This window comes from Varanus komodoensis, unplaced genomic scaffold (assembly GCF_004798865.1).
Source record: "Varanus komodoensis strain SLA01 unplaced genomic scaffold, ASM479886v1 scaffold32, whole genome shotgun sequence".
NCBI lineage: Eukaryota > Metazoa > Chordata > Lepidosauria > Squamata > Varanidae > Varanus > Varanus komodoensis.
In genome coordinates this window covers 12,384,062-12,408,575 of record NW_025335798.1, presented here as the reverse complement: position 1 = coordinate 12,408,575, position 24,514 = coordinate 12,384,062, and the positions used below count along the sequence as shown (strand labels likewise).

The window sequence follows — 24,514 nt, the reverse complement described above, 5'->3', positions numbered from 1 at the left end:
GAGAAGAGGAGACTCCAAGGGGATCTGTTGGGGACATACTGGTATGTGAGGGGGTGTCACATGGAGGCGGGTAGAGGCTTGTTCTCCCCAGCAGAGGAAGGCAGGCTGCGCTCCAACAGAGCCAGGCTCAAGGAACCAAGGTTCAATTTGGATGCCAGGAAGTACTTCCTGACAGTTAGGACCCCAAGGGTATGGAATGGGCTTCCATGGGAGGTGCTTGAGGCCCCATCGGTGAGGGTGTTCAAGGACAGGCTAGACATGCCATGAGCGGAGCTGGCTGGAGCCGGGGGTCAGACTAGATGGCCCAGGAGACCCCTTCTGACTCATTCAGTTTCTATGTTCTATGTTTCTGTGAACTTACATCTGTTCTTTGGGATGGGGACCTATTTATATTTACATCCTTATTTATAAGCCATTGTGCTGTAAAGTTCCTTTTATTGAGCAACTGCAACTCTCTCCCCAATATTTAACTCCTTTCATAGGAATCCGCCTCCTTCAATAAAATTCTTCTGTGTTGTAAAAACTTCAGGGAGACCAAATGCACAGGCACTGTGAAGCCTGCCTTTGAGAAGTGGATTGAATTAGAATTCAAAATGATGTTGACAAAGTGGGGACCTACTAAAAAAAGTGAGACAGAGAGGAATAAACATGAGTTGTGCACAGAAGGAAAATAAAATGTACATTTTGGTGGTATAAATGCCAAGGACAGCATCCTGCAGGTAGGTTATAGTGCCCACGATGGCCATTTGCCATACTGACTTTGGATTATGGGGGCTGTAGTCCAATGCATCTGGAGAACATCTGGTTGGGGAAGGTCAGTCTGTGCGGTCCTTGTCCTGTTCTTGAGGGTTGAGTGAAATATTAATGTTTGTGTTGGTCAAGCACCAAATCAGTGGCGGTGATGCAGATGATAGCTACAAAGTTCTACAGATACTAGTCACTGTGTAAAAATGCACCTTTATTCTGCTGCATTCATATAACTTCTAGTCGCTTATTTCCACAAATGTGTGGCTTGTGCACTAGGCGGCGAAAAATACAAGCAAACCCTTCAGGTTGGCTTCTGTGGCCTCTGCCTTTGAGTGGGGAGGAGCTAGGACATAATAGGCCTCTCTCCATCCTAAAGCTCTCATGAGGAGGTGGTCTTAAAGGAATACCTGAGTAGCAGAGAAGAAAGATGCGTTTAGTGCCCCCAGAAAGCAATTTAGACCTTTCGATGTCGCTGAGGAGGTGTCCTCAACGAGGGCTTGCAGAGATCCTGTGAGTCTCAGCAAAGGATGCTGTGCAGCGGCCACTGTGCAGACGCTGCACTTGGTGGCTCTCGTCCTTTCCTTTTATTGAACAGTTCAGTATGCAGGGCGTGAAGGTGTTGTGCTATTGCCATAGCATCCCCTCTTGCAGCATCTGTATTCTGCCATTCCTCAGCAGAGAGCATGGCAGTGCTTTAGCCTCACAGCGATCCTGGCAAATCAGGTTAGGCCAGATTTCCCAAGCTTGCTGCCACCCAGGTCTTTTGGCCTTCAGTTCCTATCAGCTCCAGACACCATCATCAATGGTAAGGCATTCTGGGAGTTGTCCAAAACATCTGGAGGGTATCAGGTTGGCCAAGAGATAGGTACTAGTCCACAGCCACTCAGCTGGCTTCTTAGCTGGGCAGGGATTTGAATATGCTTTCCTGCAAAATTTCAGCTGTTGATCGCTTCTGCAGAGGCCAGGGCAGGTCCAGCATAGAGCTTGATATCACACACCTTTGATGCCTTTCTCTAATTGCCACTTTCCCTTGATTTTGCCACAAACTGCCATGATCTTCACATGGATGTGGCTTTTTATCTTTGTTTTTGTTATTTGTTACTACAGGGTGACTAATAAGGTTAAGAAGTAAGTAGATTAAAAAGCAGACCCTGCTGCTACCTGCTGGACTACCTGCTGTAAAATTGGTCTCTCTCCCCACCCCCACTCACGCACACTCTATTGCACTAACACAGATTACTTTTAGGGCACAATCCTGTGGATGTTGGACAAACCAGAGAGGTTCGCCTGGCACCTTCTTTATATTCTTTTCGGCGCCAGGCAAAGACCTTTTTATGTTGCTAGTGTTTTAATTGCTAATCTGTTTTAATGGTGTGTATTTTAATGTGGTATGCCTTTTATGTTGTTTCGGTTAAGACATGATAGGGTGTGCTTTTATTGTTATTTATCTGATTGCATGTTTTTAAGGTTTTATACTGTTTTTATGTGTTTTTATTGCTTGTAACCCACCCAGGAAGCCATGTGGCTAATGGGGCAGGCTAGAAATCAGATAATAAACAAACAAGTTGTAGGCCTTTTTCCTTTCGAAACATACATAGGATCTTGCCTTTAGTGAGTATCTGATGAACCTCCATTTGTTTATTTCTTGCCATAATGAGAGGGCTTTGCTTCTTCTCTCGCGGTCCTTCATCTCATTTCCTGCCCCTTCTGCTTTCTTCCCTCTAAAGTTATATGCATGCGGAATGTTGTTGCCTTCATGAAATTCTGTTTCAGTTTAGCCTCCTGCTGGTTTAAATGACAGTTGCATCACATCAAGGGGGAAAGATGCCAGCATTCAGCATTCACACATCTGCTGGTAGGCAACATTTTCAGGCTCCTTCCCTAAGCAGCTTTTTTCTTAAGGAATCATCATTCTAACTTTGCATCTGTTTTTTTAATTAAAGACCGAATGAAGAGTGTTATCAATTTCGTCTGTACTAAATAATCTTGTATTTTTCACAATGGGAAGGGATAGTGGATGCTCCATGGATATACGGGTGGCACAAGTGCGACGTAACTTCTTTTGTGCAATGAAACAATTAGCAATCAAAAGGAACTGAGAACCACTGCTCCTCCTTGAGAGTCATCACAGGAAGGAGCACCATGTCTGCAGGATAAGAACAGCGCTTTGAAGATGAATTGGAAGTTGCAAAATGCTGGAGTTCATTCACAATGGGGCTTTTTAAAGTTCAGAGGAAAGGCTGAAGAGGTCACTTTTTATTTAGCATCTGCATGCTGATGACATTTGACCATCAGATGTGGCTTGTGTATGATAAAAGCTGTGGAGACATGGGAATATAACTTACTCTACAAGCTGATCATATTAAAAATCCCCATCATTTAGTGGTTTCTATAAATTACTGTTTTATATACATCTTTGTGAAAGATGTAGCTATAGTCAAGTTTCGTTCAGAGCCATGTGGTCCCTTTTTGTTGCTCAGAAAATCAGGTATGCACAGTACACACATACTGCTTTTTCAGATGTGGAAATTATTTGAATAAGCTTAAATAATTATTAAGAAACTACAACTGCTTTCATGTGAACTCTGTTTTAACAGTTGCAAATAAGGCACACTGTTTACATCAAGTCTGAAAATACTGCATTTTTTGTAGCACACTCCCAAAACAAAGGAACTAATGTGTCTTAAGTGGTGTGGTTAGTTGAAATGTTTTTGAAATGTAGATTCCAAATTACGTTGGCTTTTTGATCAAGAGAGATTATTTTTACATGTATTAGCAGTGGATGACACATCTCTCGGTTAGTTATTTATACTGCCACTGTCAAATACCAACATTTTCCGACTCTAGACATTCAGTGTATATTGCCAAAAGTCGCACAGCTGAAAGTGGCCTGCACCCAGAACTGCAGAGCATAGACAAGTGATTCCATGCCCGAGTCCTGAATAGTGGTGAAGTGTGTTGGTGGGGAGCCATCTGCAGCACTTACCGCAACAACAGATGATCCGCGTGGTTCATCTGGTGGCTTGCCTGTGCTTACTAAATCGCTCTCTGACGTTCCCTCTTTAAACTTGAGTGTTTTGTTTTTCCTTCCATTACAGGGAAACACTGGTATTCTTATGGGCATGTTTTTGGTGTCCTTTGTCATCTTGGTGGCCTTAGTAACTGTCTTGTCTGGCATTGGAGTTTGTGAGCGGTGCAGTATTGGAAGTGGAGGAGTCTATTCAATGATTTCTACGGTCCTTGGAGGTCAAGTTGGAGGGACCATTGGCCTCCTTTATATATTTGGTCAGGTAGGAACACTTGTCTTTGGAGAAAACATATTGATTCATAAAACTTTCCATTTACTTTTTCTAGTTGTTGCTCAAGTCAGTAATATACCAGCCTTGTTCTGTTGAGCTTGTCAGGAGGATTTTCAAGTAGGGTATGTAGTTGCAGAATTATGAATGGGCAGCTTTTTAGAATTGCAGTTGGCTTGCTGGACATTGATATTGGCCTAGCAATGCTTGGAGGCAATACAAAACCAAGTGCTTTATTTTAAAAATCTTCCACAGTATAGAAATTAAAACAAGGTTTTACATATAAGTCTGCAAAGGGGATGCTCTTTTTGCTTAAATCTGTTGTCCAAGTTCCAGGCAAAAATTACTGCTCATAAACAAAACACCCTAAAAGGAATTTGGCTCCTAAGCCTTGAGGGAGGAGACCCTGGAGGGTTAGCATATTTGTATCTCCTTGCAGTTACGCAGTTTATAAATGAACCAAATTATTTCAGTTTGCTTGGTATTTTTAGCCCTTTGAACTAAATTTAGGTTGGGAGCCATGCTGATTTATATTTTTGGTAGTATTCAAGTATGACAGGATACCCAAGACCACTGAAAATGAAGACGAAAGGAAGAAAAAAAAAAGGGTGAGATGATCTGGTTTGGATCAGTGTAGTTTGTCCTAGCTAATCATAGAGAAGAATCTTTTACCCTGATAAAACCATAATCCCTAATATTTACATGACTATTGTATACATTCCTTTTTGTACATTTGCAAAGTGATATGTGGTGTAGGTTGTATCTTTATTCTTACAGCTTCCCTCAAAGGAAAATTTGATCAGTGTCCTGCAAGCTTTAAAGGCCTCTGGGAATATCCAAATCGGCATCCATAGTTTCTTCATTTTGGTTCAGCCAAAAAGCCAGACATGGATCCAGCTGTGGTTCATGACCCATATTCCATTCATACAGATAACATGTTGATTAAGTTGAAGCAGCGATTCCTGAGTGGGTGGCAGATTCTCTGTAGCTTGACTCTCTTGACTGAAAATATCAGTCCTGGCCTCTTTCATCAAGCTTATTGACTCTATGACAACATGTGCTCCATGACCTCCTGGGATTCCCCATACGTGTCATACAAATTGCATCCAGCTATGGCTGTTTACATTTTGACCAGATGTGAGAAACAGGCTCATGACATGGCTGCTAAATTAGCCCAGCTTTCCCTTTCCCCAAACCTCCAATCATTGTATAGCTGTCAAATCTAAAAGTTGCAAACCTCAGAGCCTTATATTTCTTACAGAGGGAAACTTGCCCTCTTCCCAATTGCTGCTCATTTTCCGAGCAAGTTTGATGTTGTCGGACTGTTTTTGGTCCTTCAATGAATGTAAATAGGATCAGTGTATTTTCTAAATGTGCTTCAGACTATACAACTGGGATTGGTATTTTTCTTTTAAATCAGTCCTTCCAATTTCTGCAAACTGGGTTTTTCAGTTATTCAGATTTGTGCAAATGCATTCTTTCTGTTGGTTTATTTTTAGTTTGTTTAGTCCTTTGTTGAGTCCTTTGCAAGTGTGCACATTTGTAGGACCTTCATTTTAAGTTATATTGATATGGCAGCAGCTGGTGTGGCACCCAAGCACTCTATAAGCCCTCTGTGTAGAAAAGCCATTTGTCAAATTCAAATGACATAAAGACTCTTCCAGGCTGGATGTCACAGCAAGCCACCCTGAGAGCAAGCCCCCTAAACCACTCTACTGCAGGCCATGGGTTCTCAATGTGGCTTGGTTGTGTGACACAGAGCCAACTGCAACAAAAGTTCATGCTTTAACTTGGAGTCCTGCATTGAGCAGCAAGGTAGAGTCAATGGCCATATAGGCCCCTTCCACCTCTCCTATTCCGTGAATCTACCCATGGTGACAGCTTACCATAGCTTAATGTGACATGCAAATCAGGTCACTAGGTTGTTGTTTAACAATTATAAATTGGTTATTATTATCCATTATTATATTATATTTATCCCCCCTGCTTCCTTTCGCAAGGTACCCAAGGCAGCGTACAAGGTTCTCCTGCTCTCCATTTTATTTAATCACAAAAAATGTTCTATTCACTTTTTCTTTCAATTTTTATCTTGTATTGTTTGATCTTTCAAAAGCCACTGCAAAGGACTTACAGACCATGTGATACTAAAATAAATATGAAAATAAAATCTTCAACATCCTTGCAGGCATCTTGTAATCCACTGCTTAGCATTTTTGCAAGTAAAACTGTCCTTCAGTGTGTTGCAGGTGCAATGTACATTACTGGATTTGCTGAATCTATCTCTGACCTCCTGAACCTCCGTAACATTTGGGCAGTAAGAGGCATCTCACTTGCTGTCCTGCTGGGCTTGCTTGGAATTAACCTTGCTGGTGTGAAATGGATAATCCGTCTCCAGCTGCTTCTCCTCTTGCTACTAGCTGTTTCTACATTGGATTTTGTCATTGGATCTTTCACACACCTAGATCCAGGTAAAGTTCTTCCAACTGGTCAAGCTCAGGAATAATTGTAGCTACAACCTCATTAAAGAAACCCCAGTTGAACAAAAACAAACAAAAAAAATGAACCATCATATGTGTTTTAATCAATTATTGTGTAAAATAACTTTCCTTATGGATAGAAACTTTTTTTTCGGAGCAAGGTATGTACTTTCTTTGTTTAGATCCAGCTTCCTAAACTTGAGCTAGAGAGATATGGTCATTTCTGGATATGAACTTTATAGAAGAGACTGGTAAGGTTATACTGGCACATGGTGTTGGTGTTAGGAGGGAGGGCAGTGTGTCGCAAACTGGAAAACCTAAAGGGCACGAACTCCTCCCCAAAAGCACTGTGGGTGACATTTTGTGGCTCCAGAACTAATTTGGTACTCGGAATAGTCTATTTTCTCCCAGACTAGAATGCTAAGAGTGACCTTGAAATGGAAAATAAAATCAGGGAGGCCTCAAAAATGGAAAATAAGAGATACAGAAAAGGATTTTAAGGACCACATCTCTAGCATCATTAAGTCCAACATTTTTTAAAAAATCTATAAATACATCAAAAGCAAGAATCTAGCCAAGGAGGCAGTTGGACTGCTGAATAATGACGTAGTTGAAGAAGTATTAGAGGAAATGAGGAGATTGCTGACAAGTTGAATACATTATTTTCATTTGTCTTCTCAGCATTGGATACAGTACAGATAACCTGGTCCTGAACTGTTGTTTTCAGGAAAAAAAGTCTGAAGAACTAAGGCAAATTGTGGTGACAAAGCATAATGTTTTCAGCCTTACTAAACACATTGAAAGTTAATAAATCACCAACCTCAGATGGTATCCATTCTAGGGTTCTTAAAGTACTCAAACTATGAAATTGGTGACTTTCTAATAAAAATGTGTAGCATGTCCCTAAAATCAGCCTTTGTACCAGAGGACTAGAGAATGACCAATGCAAGACCAAATTGTTAAAAGGATCTGGGAAATGATGGACTGATTTAATGTCTGTTCTGGGTAAATTGACTGAAAACATTATCAGTAAGCATATAGAAGAATAGGTCCTGCTGGGAAAGAATCCACATGGCTTCCACAAATAAATCCTATCTCAGTAACCTTTAAGAGTTCTGTGAAAGTATCAAAAAAATGCAAACAGGGCTGATCCGTGAAGGCATTGTTTACTTAATTTCCAAACGGCCTCTGACAAAGTCCCTCACCAAAGACTGCTGAGCTAACTTAGCAGGCACGGAATAAGAGAGGTGGTCCTCTTATGGATGAGTATCTGGTCAAAGAATAGAAAATAGAGAGTAGGGATAAATGGCCCTACTTTTTCACTTATCCATCATTGATCTGGAATTTGGAGTGAGCAGTGAAGTGGCCAAATTTGATGACACCAAATTATTTAAAGTAGTTAAATCTGAAAGGAACCAGGATCTCCCCAGACTGGGAAAATGGACATAAAAATGGCAAACATGGTTCAGTGTAAGCAAGCGCAAGGTGAAGCATGTTGGGGTCAAAAATCCCAGCTGGAAGCATAAGCTGATGGGATCCGAGCTAAGGTGACTGACCAAGAAAGAAGCCACCCAGAGCCGCTGGCAATGGGGCAGCATATTAATGTTAAGATAAAACAGAAAGAGGCCTTGGGACTGAGGTAGACGGCTTGATGAAAATGTCTCCCAGTGTGTGGCTGCTGTGGAAATGGTGAATTCCACGTTGAGCAAAATTAAGAAAGGAATTCATAATACAAATGTTAATATCCTACTGCCCTTCTACAAATCTAATGCAATTGCACTTAGAGTATTGTGTACAGCTGTAGCCACCACACCCAAGAGTTGGGAAAAGTACCTATTTCTACTAACTGTCTGGCGATTGGATGCAGTGGTTTCTGATGGCTTTTAATGTTACTTTTAATGCATTTGGCTTTAATGTGGAGCTCTTTTCATGCAAGAAAAGAAAGGCTGAGCCTCTTAAATACCAGCCATATAAAAGTGTCTCTGTTCCTGCCTTTGAGAAGGGATTGAAAGCATTTAATAGGGTATCTGTTTGGATTAATGAATTAAAACACTGATTAGAGATTAAAAGGGTGACTTTGATCAAGGCAGCCATTCCCTCATGCAGCTTTTCACTGCCTCGGATGGTGTTGTAAGAAACTGAGTTCATTTTCACACCAGACTTGTAAAATTTCCCTTGCTTGTGGTTCTGATGTAAGCATTTTGTTTTGGAGACTCATAACTGTTTCTATTTTATGACATTACTTTAAGATGAACTCACAGATAACTGGGGAGGGATTCTGTTTAGGATTCATTTGAGCAAATGCTGCTATTGAGGGAAGACACAAAGGGGTGCTAAAAAGCGCTTCCTTTGAGGTCATATGGCGATGCATTGATGCAGCACTTAAAAACAACCATTCTGCATTGCCCTAATAATGCAGAAACAACTGATACATTGGTCAATTTCCTGGCAAAATCTATCAGATGCTTAAGGATGCAGACTGACGGATGTTTAAGATAGGGAAAAGTGTGACATGGCTGACTGGGGAATGCTAGGAGTTGTGCCCTTAATTTTACAGGCCCAAGCTACATATGTTGATGGCAGACCCATGTTTCAAATACATCTACAGAGGAAATGTGGGATGCAAAGTACCCATTTAAAGTACCACTTCTTCTCTCCACCTGAACATATATTGAGTCTATCCCCCATAATCATATTTCTTCCACCAGGCTTGGGAATTGCCAGAGGTTGTGGAGGGAAGAAAGCAGACCGGAGAATTCTCGTGGCCCTGTTTTGTTGCTTGAACTTTACTGCTTCCTTCTGCCTGCACTTTAGTGGATCATTTAAAAAACTGTCTTGGGGTCAAAGAGTCTAATTAGGGCTGGGAAGGAGAATCACCTGCTGAAAGACAGCCTGTGTGTGTGTGTGTCCGTGCCCCTGTGCACTTAACTGCACTTTTGGGCCGTTGGATCTTTGTAGTCACCATCCCACCAGGCAGAGTCATCAGATAATGGGTGCAGCTGATAGGACCAGATCAGGCCAATCTGGTGGAATGACGTCCCTTGGATACAGGGGATCAGTAGCCAACTCCTCCTCAATTGGGCTTCCCCGCCATTGCATCGTTCTGGCAGGAGAATGACTGGCAGCTTATTCCACTGACCTGGGCACAGCTCCTCCTCCAGTGCCCAGTGGTGCTTTTATGGGCCACAGACATGCCATTTTAACCCACTTCATACATCAATATCAGGAGCCAAGGAGGACACCGTATATTCTTTATATTTAAGGCTTTTCCTCTTACTGCTGCTTCTGATATATTTTGACTTCGTAGTAAAGGCAGATACCTGTTTTTCTATGTTCAGTGCATGTATTATTTATTCATGGCTTTCTATACATAAATGTCTTAAAATCTTAGGAGGATAGGGTAGGTTAGAAATGCATAAAAGATTAAATAGATGGTTACATATACTTGCCAATTCCGTAGAATTGTTCAATAAAGCTAACATCATTAAAAGCATACAATGAAAACTTATCCAATCATAAACTAAATTAAGAAATTGCAAAAAAGAATTTTGAAAATTTAATGCAACATTTCTTCTGCATTTTCAGGCATACTTTAGCCTCATGTCTGTGCTGTTTGTCCTTAGGTCTGCTTATGTGTAACTCCTAAGCCTTTGCCTTCCCCCAAGGGAAGAATTTGGCCATTTCATTTTTTCCCCATAGTTAGATCTTTTACAAGACAATTTTACATATGTCTGCTCAGAAGAGTTTACTGGTCTTTACTCTAGGCAAGTGGGTATAGGATTACAGCTGTTAAAAGGGATGTTCAGCAACTGCCTTTAGAATCATTAGCAATATACTTAAAATAGCTGAAATGTGTTTATTATGGCATTCGGTTAAGAACCAGTGATCTGTCCCATTTGTTCAATTGAGATTTGTCTCTTTCACTTTGAAATTGGCTATGTAAAGCAAAATGGTCAACCTTTCCCAGCCAGATATTTTGGAGTAAAGCTGCCAGCAATCCTGGCATAGTGGTGGAGGTTGTTGAGAGGTGAAGCCTAAAACATCTGGAGGGCCCCAGATTGAAGAAGGCTGCTCTGGGATTTACGTTCTGTCATTACTTTATGTGAAGTGCCATGTGCTCTCAAGTACAGTGCAGCAAAACATGGGCTTTTGGGGTGTGACTAGTGTTTGACGACACTGTCACATTTAGTTACAAAAAAGTACATTTATGCAAAACAAATTGTGTGCCCAGTGAAAATATGATCTGTGACAACAACCACCACCAGAAGAAAAATGCTGTCCCACAAACACAGACGTGCCTTCTTGGATGTATCAGTGCAAATGTACATCGGGTACCAATCTCAATGGCGTTCTGATCCAGTTGACTGAAGGCTATGCTTGATAAGCAAGAATGGTGCAAGGTGGGGAGGCTTAGTTTGAGCATGTACGTGTGCAGAAGCACTTTTGTGAGGTTAACAAATCTTAGGGACTAGGTACAACTTGATAAAGAGCCCAGAGGCAAAGGAATTTAGAAGTCTTGTGCCTAGGTGCAGGAATTGTGGTAGGAGCAAATTTATGCACCAAAAATTAAATGTAGTTATGCAGCTAAACAGAAGGTGTCACTTTATCTTTAGTTTTTGTTATTACACCATCTTCCCCCCTTTTTTTCCTTTTGTTAGTTTTTTCTTTATTTGTAATGTCTACCATGCAGTCAGAATGTAATGGCTGGCACAGGAAGATGAGTCACCTTGAAAACTTTCCTATTTGTTTTATCAGTGGAGAAAATGTTTGCAAACACATGTAATGCACTTTAAATGCAATAGCATTGGGGATGGCCTCCTAGCCATGTTTTACAATGACCTGACATACGTTTGACATTTGTGAAAGAGCACTCAGGTTACTGCTTGCTGAGGCTGCAAGTCCAAGTGCGCTGACAAGGGGATATGATCTGTTGAACACATTTGGACTGAATTTTGAGTGAACATGCATAGAATTGTGCTGTTGTTTTGAGGAAGCACCTGCATGATACAGAAAACTCTTTGAATAGTTGCATAACCCCAATGCTACAGAGACAGTACTACTCAGTGTAAAATTCTAAGGATTACAAGGATCCACTTCACACAATTTAAAATGAGCCAGGGCTCATCCATCAAACCTGTATTTAGGGCTAGGACTCAGCCTGGAACTAAGCAACAATTCAACTAAAATGATTTCTGAACATGTCCCAATACCTTCTTCTCATTAATACAAGTTGAGCAGACCCTAATTTGTTTGCAGTAGAATGATTTAGCCCTAAAATGCAGAAAGAACTAGAAGTGTGCCTCTTAACATGACTCCTTGGAGTCCCTGTTAAGCAATTGCAAACAGTCAACAGGATTCTAAGTTTGGAATTTAAAAGAAAATCTGAAGTATGTCCAGAATAGATTTAGCCCCGGTATCTCTTGTTTTAGAAATTAAGCTGTTGACTTGAGCTTTACTCCTCTTTGGAAGAAATGTAAAATGCTTTAAGAATGACTTCACAGTGCTAGATAATAGAATTAATTGTTGTTTTTTGTGTCCAGCAGTGTCCTTTAGTTGGTAAGAAAGGATATCAAGGACAGCATAACCTGGAATTAAAGGGCTAATCGTGGGGCGGGGGGGAGATATAAGAAGAAAAATAAACGCGTATCTTTTAAAACGGTCACCATGAACATTACAAGACCTTGAGCCATTGCAGCTAGAAATGTGCACTTTCAAAATCTTAAGTATTTGCAATGCTAGTAGTAACCTGAGTTAGTGAGTCTGTAAGTGGAGAGTTTCAATGATCAAATATATCTCCAGGATTCAGACTAGCAATTCATAATCAACCTTTATTACAATGGGGAAATAAAGTGTGTGTTTGCCAGCTTTCTTCTGTTAAGAAATATCCCGTATTTTGATAGAATGGCCATTAATCCAGGGAATGGGAGATACAGAGAACCTAGCTTTTGCAACTCATTCTGTTTCTTATGCCATTGCTTCTAGTGCTGTTGTGATCTGCCCCAGGGCTGCTTGTTGCAGAAAGGTGGTCTGGAAATTCTAGTAATAAATGCTATCCTTATAATGGGAGACCATTATTGTTCCAAGCCAAGTTTGCACTACTGTAACACATTTTCTTAAAGTAATTCTTGGAAATCCCAAGTTGATGGAGCTCCTGTTTCTGAGGATGAATTTACTTCCAGTTCCACCTCTTTTAATATAGGGGCATAAAACAATCTTGTAGTGGTGCCATACTCATGTTTCTTCCTCCAGGTAGAAAGAAATATAGGATTCTAGAGAAAGGGGCTTGGCTGGAGAAATTCCTGGAAGCTGCATGGCCTGAATGCTGAAATGCCACATGATAGAGGTTCTGCATCCCTGTTTTAATTCCTGATGTGTTTCTCAGATATGGACCTAAGTAACAAAATTTTAATGGGCACTTAGGCATATTTTATGTTCCCTAAACATGAACTTATGAGGGGCTTATGCGAAGGGGGCAGCATATAAGTTGTTTAAATAAATAAACTTGAAATAAGGGGAAATGGAGGTATGTTCTCCATTTTGCTTACACTTCTGGTGAAATTTTGTCCTTGCCACAGGTGGTATTGGTACCAAAAAGATCTGGGCTCAGGCCCACAGGGCGAAAAAAAAAAAAAGCACAGATTTGCACATGCTAATTTATATAGGCTCTGAATACTGTGTGTTTCCACATATCTTTAAAGGTTCTTTTCTGATAAGGTACCCATATTTGCAAAAAAGGAAGTAGGGACAGTGTTGGTGAATAAATATGATATGCAGGGTCTCAGACAAGCATGGAATAATGACTGTCCCACAACAATTCATTAATATCTATTTCACAAGGGATTGTGGCTCTCAGATTATGCTTAATTCAGCAAAAATGATGTTTTGAGTATACTGGGTACTATAACAGCTCTTTAATGAGTGAATAATTAGCCAGTTGTTGAAGGTGTAATGCAGCTACTGCTTCTTTCTCCAAATGGTTTGGCAATGTCCAATGGCAGTTTCCATTTGAGTGGAGGTAATAATTGGAATAAAGCCTGTGATGAAAAAGTCTTTTATACAGTAATGCCTTAGTTCACGAACGCTTCTGTTCGTGAAAATAATGTTTGGCAAAATTTTGCTTCTATTCGCGAACTCCACATTGGGTGACGAACACAATTGCGGCCATCTTCCTCGTACAAACATGAACGCGGCCATCTTCCCCACTCTGACACATGGTCATGGCTTCCTCTAGTCGAGATCATGGTGGCAGACTCTGCCTCCAAACAATAACCTCCTCCCCACCCACGTTCCTGTCCTCTGCACCAGAAGTCGCCTCAAGCATGGTTAGTGCTCTCTCTCTTCATACTTTACTGTACTGTACTTTGTTTCATATTTTAACCTTATTCACATTGAACCTTATGGGGAAATTTGATTCGGTTCGCAACCAATTCGGTTCGCAACCAGAATCGTGGAACGAATTAATTTTGTGAACTAATGTGCCACTGTATTTACAGATGTGCATGTTCTTTTTAATTACCTATACATCTCTTGGAATCCAGTGTAAGGTCAGAATGAATTAATTTTCTGTACTCTTTTGATAGTCAAAGGACTAATATTAGAAGAGGGGCCTATTTATGGAATGACCTTCCAAAAGTAGTTCGCCTGGCACCATCTTTACAATCTTTTTAGCACCAGGCGACAACAACCCTCTTCTCCAGATATTTTAACCATTGACTTTACATTAGAATGTTATTTAAACTGTTTGTAGCCTTAATATGTTTTAACTTATTGTTATCTGGCCCCTTGGCTGCATAGTCTATGTTTTAATATATGTTGTTTTTCTGTGTTTTAAAACTTGATGAAATTTTATGTAACATTTTTGTAATCCCCTTAAAAGAATCTTTGGACTAGTTATAGTGGAATATAAATTGAATAAATAAAAAAACTATTACTAATTACAAAAGACTAGTAATAATCGGAGAAATACCCCCCCCCCATCATAATGCAATGGGTGGAGGATTTAATGAAGCTTTCAGTTTTTGAACAGGTGGCCTTACGCATATTCTTTTAATGGACAGAAATTTGGGGTGCCTTTGTTGAAGTATGTACATACTTATTTTAATAGTTATAATGTGTTTTGTTAGATACTGATATATAGAGATATAATAGATATCTGTATAACCAGGGGTATGGATCTTTTTTTCCCCTAAATTCTATAAAAATATTGCACTAATTTTTTCTCCTTGCCTCTTTTCTTAGTTTGGTTGTTTTTGTACCGCACAATAAAAATAAATAAATTTAAACCATGTCATGGAGTGCAGTATGTGCAGAAGATCATTGTTGCTTTGTCTGAGCTCCTTGTGGCGTGAATCAGATAGTCCTCTTATCTTGCCCTCCGTGCAACATAGGTGTGGGAATGTGTTTTTGCACTTGAGAACTTTTGGTCCCTGAAGGATGAAAGGCACGCTCGTGCACTGGCTGCGCATGATTAGGACATACATGTCTGTAAAATTCAATGTGCATAGACTTGCACCATGAGCTCATACTGCTGGTTGTATTCAGGCCTGTGTACTTGTATTTTGGGTCATACATCTGCTATTATAACATTTTGCCCACACGTGGATATCTGGTGGTCTCAGAAGTGAGATGGGGGTTTCTGATGGTCATGTTGGTCCTTTATTACATGATGATGGACTGGGACTCAGGAGACTTGTGTTCTAGTTCCCGTTTGGCCATGAAGCCCATTGGGATTGGGACTTTGGATCAGGATCCAACTCTTACCCGAACCTAACTCACAGCGTTTTTATAGAGATAAAATAGGAGAGGCAAAGGATCATGTACAGGGTGTTGGGTTTCTTGCACTAGAAAGGTAGATGAACAACTAGAACAAATACATGGATTACTATAGTTGTGGCATCTGCTTCAACTGAATGAACATATACAGCACAGTCACTGTTTGAAACAGTGCAATAAGATGCTTGAGATATATATGACCAAACTTACTTATGGGGAAGAGAGTAAAACATTCTCATATGTATAGAATGTTTGTAAATAGCTTGAATAAAGCTCAGTTTGTTGGGAACAAGTAACAGGACCTTTTTACTGTTACTTGTAAACAGAGACATGTTTAGAGAGAGACAAATGTAGCTTTTCTCCTTACTTTTGTTCTGTCTTTTGTTTCCAAGTAGATTCTAAAGACATTTTCACTTCCATCTACTTTTGGCTTGGGTGTGGGTGGTTTAATTGTTTTTCAATGTTTAGAATATTGTTTTGATTGTAGTTAGTCTGGTATAATTGGTTATATGCTACTCTTTTAGCTGTTGGTTAAAGGAAAAAACTGTGTTAATGTACTATTTCTCCATAATATATCATGCTTTGGGAAGCTTTTTTTAAAGCAGCATTAAAACTCTTGAATATTAATATAAATAAGAAATGTTTGAAGTGTTTGTAGCATATCACATGATTTATTTCAGTATTCCTTGCAAAACCCTTCAGTAAGCTCCATATTGCGAGGGCGCGGAGAATAGGAAATGGTGGCATGCGGACTGTGAGTGAGTTCATGGCCAAGGAGTTACTTCCTGCTTCACAGCTTGTGCTTTTAGCACTGATCCCACAGCATTCTGTGAAAAAGCACAATGTGCGTTCCTTTGCACAGCTTCAGCAAGAAAACCAGCTGCCTAAAATGTCCTTTGATTAGGAGGAAGAGACATTTCTCAGACAGAATGAAGTCTGTGCGTTGAGGGTGAAAGATGGAGGAGTTAAACATTATGCATGCTGTGTGAAGTCATTTGATATTTGACTTGTTTTTCTTTTTAGAAAAGTAGATTTCTACTTGCATGAGGTTTGTATGTAAGAGATTTTTCTTTACTATTCCTATGGTGTTTATTTGGGAAATCCTGCATTACCACAGATGTCCTATGAGTGGTATCCAAGCATTGATTACAGGGCATTCAAAAGAAGTGGTTTTGCACATGTGTTTGAAAAGTAGAGATGGTATTCTTAAGAAGTTGGATTTGTGTGTATGTATGGAAGGATGGCATTCATCCCTCTCCAGACCTCATGAATTTCAAAGGCACTAAGTAACAATTGTGCATAGAAAGCGTTTTTCCCTCTAAAGTGATTTGGTCTTTTTTACTAAGACAAATGGTTGATAAATGCTGAAAACAGCAAACACTACGGCAGCTGTGCAAGAGAAGATTTTTGTGCGTGGCATACAATTTGCATGATTGCTATCCAGCTTCGGTACTATACTTTGTAGTATAGTACAATTTTTTATTGTTATTATTTTGCTTAATTAGTCTTGGCTTTAACCTTGATTAGTAGTTTGCTGTTATCATTATCTAAGCAAGTCTGTTTTCATAAGCAGACTTCAGTTCTGAAATGGTTGGCTCAAGTAGAGCTCTGATGGGATGAATAACCTATGTGAACCTATGCAAAAAAATCAAAAGGTATTCTGTGAGTTGAGAATATGGGTGTGTTCTAACCCTGAGACTTCCAGTTACTTGATGTATCTTATCTAGGAGATAAGTTATTTTACTGCATGTTGGTTTCTTGACTTATAATACCAGCTTGATGTTTACAAGTTTTCAAGGGAAATACTGTTAAAGAGTTTCATTTTACTGCTCTTTTGAAATATAAAGCCATTTGTACTTATTTAGTAGGGTGCCACTAAGCCAAAACATCTTTTACAAATAGTTTAATGTATGGGAAAACGTTATTTATCTTACCACAGCCATCTTACAGTATTAGCTTTCCCTTTTTAATCTTTACGGGGAAAAAGCCTGCATCCAAGCTTGTGTGTCTCCTTCTTGCAGATCTCAAATGAAATCTGCTACGTGATTATGCTTGGGTGGAGTTTCCTAGCTGTATCACTCCCATTTCCCCAAACACACATACACACACCAATATTATCCCAGTGTTCAGTCACTTCCTTCTTGCCTTTATTTTTAGAATATTAAAGCAGACACACATTTTGCATTAAAAGGGTTTTCTCAGATGAGTTTCCTGTCTAGTTTTTATGAAAAGGGATCTTTCAGATTTCCATCCATTCTAAGGTTACACTCCCAAGTGGGAAAATACCCCTCTGCACAGGGCAGTCCATCGGTTTTGAAAGCCAGCTAGATGAATGCCATTCACTTGTTAAATCCGAACAATCAAGAGTTTTCATATAGAGCCTGGTGGTACATTAAGTATTACTGGAGAAGCTATCATTTGATAAAGTGGATTGCTGTTCTCCAGAACATATCCTTTATAGTGTCACATGATGCAATTAGCTTTCTGGGAATCATGATGATTTTCAGGGTCTGGAGAGCACTCCCTTACTGAATGCCATACCCCTTAGCAGCTTTTATCCCCAAGGATATTCTGGTTTTGCAGAACTGGGCTGGCAACTGGGAATGGGATAATGTATGATTACTGGGGGTGAGGTTGGAGACCTTGTTCTTGTTTGCTGTACACAGGAATAGAGTAGGAAAATTCGGTGATCCCTAGTGGAAAATATGACCTACAACAACAGTAACCACCAGCAAAAACATCAACTTTCCCACAAACACAGAAAAATGTCCTTCTGGGCAAAATACATAAAACACTTAACAGTGCGCAGATCCAGTGGTTTGGGGCTTATGTTGAAAAGGGAAGACAGATAAAGGTAGGGAAGCTTCAAGAGAACAATTATGCCTGAGCCAATGGTCCTTGACAATCCCACGTACATGTAAAGAAGTGCATGTTTGTGGTAGCAACACCTCATCAGGAGAGATGCAGGCTGACAGAGATGGACCAGAGGCCAAGGAGACAGGTGTCCTGTGTCTTACAAGCAGGCACTGTGACAGGAGCAACTTGCTTCAGCGCTAGCATCACCTGCCAGCCTTCTCTCCTCTACACAATTTGCCACAACTGTTTGCACCTGATTGCCCTGCACCGAAACTTAGAAAACACTTGTGATTTCTCTGCCTCTTGTCTTAAAATTGGAGCTTCATCTAACAGATTTTTGGCTTGGGACTGTGAGTATACACACATTAGCATGCATGTATGTATAAGCTCACAAGGAAACCCCTTCTTTATCTCTGATTTCTTAGTCAAGGCCAGTGATAGGGAAAGAGGTTCTAGCGAGGGAATGCAAGGCAATGCTACTGCATTTTTATGCTGGTGGCTGGTGGGCCTCAGTCCACAGGCCACAATTTTTGTTCTCTGACCTGCTGTATACACTGAGGGAAGGTAGGCAGATGGACCTCTGGCAGACATTGGCTGAGTATGTCAGAGAAGGGCAAGGTAAGCAGATCTTTTGGATGAGCTGCCCAGGTCCCAGAGAGTGCAGGCAGAATGAGATGGGGAAAGATAGGCAGCAGAAGCAAGGAACTGGAAAGAGGTGGCTCTAGGCATGAACTTTTCAGGCAGAAGACACTGGGAAGCCTGGAGGACTGAAAGTGTTCCAGAACAATGGAGAAAAGAACAAAAATACGAAAAAGGAAGGAAAATTGGGAGAGAGAAATGGACATAAAAGAGCTGAGCAAGGACTGTGTATGTACATTGATTTGAAATGAACAGCCGGACCTTTGGCTTCAACCCTAATCATGGGATATTTCCATTCTTCCATGTGTGTCCATACTTTGGCTCTGGTTTTAACATGTGAACCAACAGTTCTAAATAATTTCTAGAGTCATGAATACCTTGGGTACCTGCACATATTATGGAATGCATATCCTTCTGTTTTGGTTTAATACTTAGTGTAGTATTAAATACTATAAATACTGGTATTAAAAATACGAATAGTAGGTAGTTGAAGCTTGGCAAACCAGGCCATATTATTTTCATCCGTGGGAATGATCTCAGGTCGGTCTCTTACTGTTTTGACTCATTAGAGAATATGCTTCAAACTATCCATAATTAAAGATTTCAAAGACTCCAGATGCCTTGCATAGTTTCACAAAGTTAGCCGCACAGGTTGCCATTTGGGTACTTGTAATGACAGCCGTTTTCTGCAAGCAGGCATCTCAACACGAATGTGCTCTCCCTACTGGAATCTGTCTGACACTGGAAACTACTATATAACATGCAAAGTATTTGCTTATAGTCTTCCTTGCTTCCTTCCTTAACACACCATAAAACAGATTTATCTTGACACTTTATATTTTAAAAGCCTTCCTTTCATTCTTAATGCACTATAAAATAGATTTATCTCGGCATTTTATATTTTAAAACCCCAACAATATCAACCGTGTAAAACTAATAAACATGCCAACCACACAGAAAATATTGTATTATGTACAAGAACTAAAGTGACATCGCAGAGGTCGGACACTTAAAATGATAAACTCTTTTAAAAAGCTTTTTAACAAGGCCACCGGCAGGTGAATCCACTGTGGGAAGCTTTGAATTATTGCTAGAGGCATGGGACATCCAGAATAGACGCAGGAGGAGAAAGATCGGTTTCTCCGTCTGATTTATGTTGTGATGTATGATGTATGCAACATCAGAAGTAAAAGCTAGGTGGCAACTCTAGTGCTCTTTCATATCCACACGTTTAGGCAAGCTGTGAATAAAGGACTGCCAATTATCTACATCATAGCATACTGCTTGGTAGAATTCTGGCAATTTGGGATTTCTAATTAGTACACATGCCCATACCCAAAAGGAAGAAGTACTATACCAGGCTCAGAAAACAGTGCCAGTACCCCCTGGTTGCACAGTCAAAACCTCACTGCCTCATTTTGCTTAATACGCTACAGGAATGGGGAAAGACGATAAGAGTCTTATTATTGTTGGCTAACTTTTATTCTAGCATCTCTGGCAATTCATCTATAACTCTTTCTGCATGCATCCTGCACATAATCACTCATTCTCCTGTTTTGGTAATTCGTTTTAGGAGTTCAATTAAAAATAGCATAGGAGTTCAAATAAAAATAGCATAAATGAACATATTTAATTCATCCTGGGTATGTTCTGTTAGTAATTTCTCATATTTTTGTTGCTGGGTTTTATTTTGCAAGAAAGATTTAAAAAGAAATGGCTGTTGCATGTGTTTTGTTTCCAAGCTAAATGTTTTTCTTTGTCTTTCTTACTAAGTCTTTTAATTGGATATTTACATATCTAATAAAGTTAGGATAGCCTTTATTTTAGATCTCATAATTACACCAACTGAAAACCATTTGCCATGGAGGGTAATGCTAACAATTTATCATGCATCTTTTTAAATGTTACCAAATAAAACTGAGTACTAAAATGCATCAAAGGTGAATGCTTTTTGAAAGTTTATAATCCTTGCATAAGCACATAATAAAATACCACCTAGTTAACGTTTAATGTTGCCCATACTGTTAAACAGATGCCTGTAATCAAGGCAGTCAGCCTGAAAACCACTCTTTCCAACATTGCATGGTGCAAAAAGTTTCATGAGTTCTGCAAACAGTGATGAGTGCATCCCACATTTTCCATCTTCAGATTACATAGGCCAGGAGAATTGTGTTTTTGGAAAGTGGATCATCATGCTTTGCAGCAGTGTTGGATTTGAATTCTGTCCAGATTCTTCTTCTCAATGTATTTCATTCCAGTTTCACCCCTACACCATCCCAATGGCAATATTTATACATGTCTTCTCTAAAGCCACCTATTTCAAGAACAGTATTCTTAGGTTTCTAATATCTATTCCTCAATCCCATGTGATTAAAACTGATTTTCTGCTAGGGCTTTTATGCATCCATAGAGTTTGGAGGGGGAAGGAGAGAGGAAGAATATGAGGTGGGTTCAGGAAATAGCTGGGCTTAGGTTCTGTTAAGAGAACAGCAGGCCGGGTTAACAAGGCACCTTGACAAGTGAATTGGGGGAAGCAGTGTGGCAAATTAGTAATGGAGTAGGCTCCAGAAGGGATCGGGACCACCAAGACCAGGCATGAAGAAGCTTTCAGATTAGCTAATAGTTCCACAGCAGAACACGTGCTTTGCATACAGAAGGGCACAGACTCTGCTTCCAGTCTAAATCTGAATCTGGGGTAAAAGATCTGGGAAAGAGTCCCCCCACCCATAAGGCTGCCTGTCCATGCAGTTGGGTAAGGCTGTGTCCTGTGAGTGCATGCGCAGAGCTGAGGTGAGAGCATGGCCGCTCTTCTTTCCCTTGTCCCCTGCATGCATTCAGCAGTTTATGGAATAGCCAATGTGCATGCAAACTCTCTGTGTAAGGGTGCAACATGTAGCTGACCCTAAATGTAATGTGAGCTTGCAAGCTCCTTATCTGGATCAAGACCATTGTGCTTCAGTGGGGGTGGTTAAACATTCCTCATTAACGGTCTCTACACTAAATTCTCCTCCCCATGTGTGGAAGCTAAATACATTTTTCAGTATTGATTAGCATCCACTGAGTTTTTCTCTGGGTTCTATGTGAGCAGGGTGAAGGGTGAGAGAAGCACCTGAGTGGGAAGGTTTAACCCTCTTACCCATGCATGGTGATCCCAATCTGGATAGGGGCCTGCACACTTGCACAAAAGTAAAAAGGATTTAGGATCTGCCACATCGTGCATGTTTTAACACAGGTGTAGTTTAGCCCAAACCCAACTGGGAACTCTAAAACGCCGCCAGGCTATCTTATTGGGCATAGGGTTATTTCGAGAAGTTCTATATTTGGGACAAATGGGGTAGCAACCTCCTGCTTATTCCCTGCCCGCTTGCAGGAAAGAGATACCCCTATGACCAGGTATATGCACCCCACTGCTTCCAAATACCGCACATGTTCTCCTGCACTCCTCCAGCAATCTCAGTAAAATATTGGTTATCTGACCCTCTCTCTGTCCTACCAGCCCCAGTGGGCACCAGCTGCTACTGGGTCCTTTACAGGTTAATCAAAAAGTGTTCAGGGGTGGGGGAAGGCAGTATGATTCTGTTCTGCCCCTCATATACACATTTACTGTACAGACAGGTAACTTCTGCAGAGTTCTAGCATAAGGTAACTTCCTGTGAATTGTGAACTTTTAATAAACTACAAGAATATAGAACATGAATTAAGAAATCGTGCATACTATGAGCAGACCCTCCCTCTTCTGTGACTCTTAACTGCATTATTTCATGCTTATTTTGCTCTTACAATGCATTCATGTATCCTTTTATTCTTCTTCCTGGAATTGTTTTGTGTAAAGAATGTTGCTGAGATTAATTAATTCTGTTTATAAAGAAGAGAAGGGACATAACTGTTTAGTAAAGTATGCTAGTAGAATATATCTGTTTATTAGGAAACACTACCTTGAATTCACAGTTTAATGCATCATGTTTAATAAGTACGGCTCTGTTTCTGATCCTGAAGGACGGACGGTGTGGCACTTAGTCCAGGCACGATGCAGTACCTATGCAGAAGTAAGCCCCACTGGTAAGCATGCATGCGAGTACAGCAGACGTGTCCAATGTAACTGGTAAATCTTGTGTTAAAAACTTATAATTGAGGTTAACTTCCTGCCAGCATTTCTTTCTTTGCAGGAATCTTTAACCGGGTGTGTACAGAATTTGGGTGGAGCCTCACACACTAGATGATTTCCCCTCACCCTCAAAGGGTTGTTAAATATTTTTGTCTATTTGGTGGCCTAAACGGTGTGCTGCAATTCTGAAAGAGAAGATGCAGAAAGATTGCATGTGTTACGTTGTGCATAGAAAGTTGGCGATACACAGCCAATCTCTCACTTCTCCAGGCTTTGCCCTCCTGATTCCTCACTTTTGGCTTGGAACACATCTGAAAATTGGCACTGAATTCCTGAACTGCAAAACTACTGAGAAAAGTAGCAGCAGAAATCCACTCAGCTACTGAACAAGGTAGACAAAACGGGTGAACTGAGCAGGAGAGTGCTAATGCAATCTTTTATTTATAAAAAGCCACCCTGCTTGCTTCTACCCACATTTTTCCAATTATAGTGCATTGAATTGATGTGACATCACTCTTGACCATAGGCCAGTCTATTCAACAGTCTGGAGAACAAATTTATTAACTGGTTACCTGCCAATTGTCTGGATTCCGGATTGCAATGTAGACATATTTCTTTTTTTAATGATAACATTGTTAGGGGGCTTACATTGACAGGCCTACAGAGGCCTGCAGAATTTCTGAAGTAGATATGTCAAATACAGATCATGGCTAAAATAAAAGGCCTGTGCATAACTTTTGAGGCAGAAGGGCTGAAGGGACAAATTAACTATTTAAAGGTGTAATCTTTGTTTAGACAGCAAAACAACAGGCCTGCAACTGCTGGTACTGCATTCTAAATTTATTGACTCCATCATCTATTTAACTGGTCGAATGTAGCCAAAATCTCACTACTACTGTTGAACCTTGTCCATTGCTTTGAATTTGGGTTTTTGGTCTTTGGAGATGCATACTTAACACAAAGCGTTTTTACAACTTCACTGACACTTCATGAGCAGAAGTAGACTTTGTCTGGTAGGAGTGAGAACAGATTCTTGCTGAGTTATTCTCGAAGAAAGGAAACTGGTAGTTTGAAGCAGTGATTTAGTCTGTTGTAGCTCAGACTCCACATTTGTCATGTATTCAGGTTCTTGGGCAAGTGACTTTTGTTTTAGCCTCATCGTTTTGCCTTTTTGTGAAACAGGTATTTTCTGATTGGCTACACTCAGAATTGTCCTCTACTCCATAGCAGCCATACTGTGACAGTATCCTTGTCATTTTTTCAAAATTCCAGATGTGTGTACCAGCTACTGTGATTAGCCTAAATAATGTTAACGAAACAGCCTTACAAACTGCAGTTCAGCAGACATCAAAGGACACACTTCTGATGTCTTCACAGCTTTGCAGGAGAAGGAGAGGAAAAGTGGGATTCTGGCTTGCTCTTTCTCTTACATGTCACACTGCATGTGCAGCTTAGCATGACAAGCAAGCATGGCCAGATGCACGTCACATATGGCTACTCTAGCCACGTGTGTAATGCATTTACCCATCCAAAGAAGTGGCTGCTGTGTAGGAATTGTGTGAAGAGACAATTAGTTGTGTCGTGTCCCTCATTCCAGCTGAGGTGTCTATTTGAAGGGTTTA

The 24,514-nt window shown here is 40.3% G+C and overlaps 1 protein-coding gene across 1 annotated transcript in view; it reads left to right on the top strand.

The window, feature by feature from the left end:
* Positions 1-24,514, top strand: part of SLC12A8 (solute carrier family 12 member 8) — a 66,609-nt gene that overhangs the window by 4,681 nt on the left and 37,414 nt on the right. The window contains exons 3-4 of the mRNA XM_044438293.1: positions 3,846-4,037; positions 6,280-6,511. Of these exons, the coding sequence (XP_044294228.1) occupies positions 3,846-4,037; positions 6,280-6,511 (424 nt within the window). The remainder of the gene's footprint in view (positions 1-3,845; positions 4,038-6,279; positions 6,512-24,514) is intronic.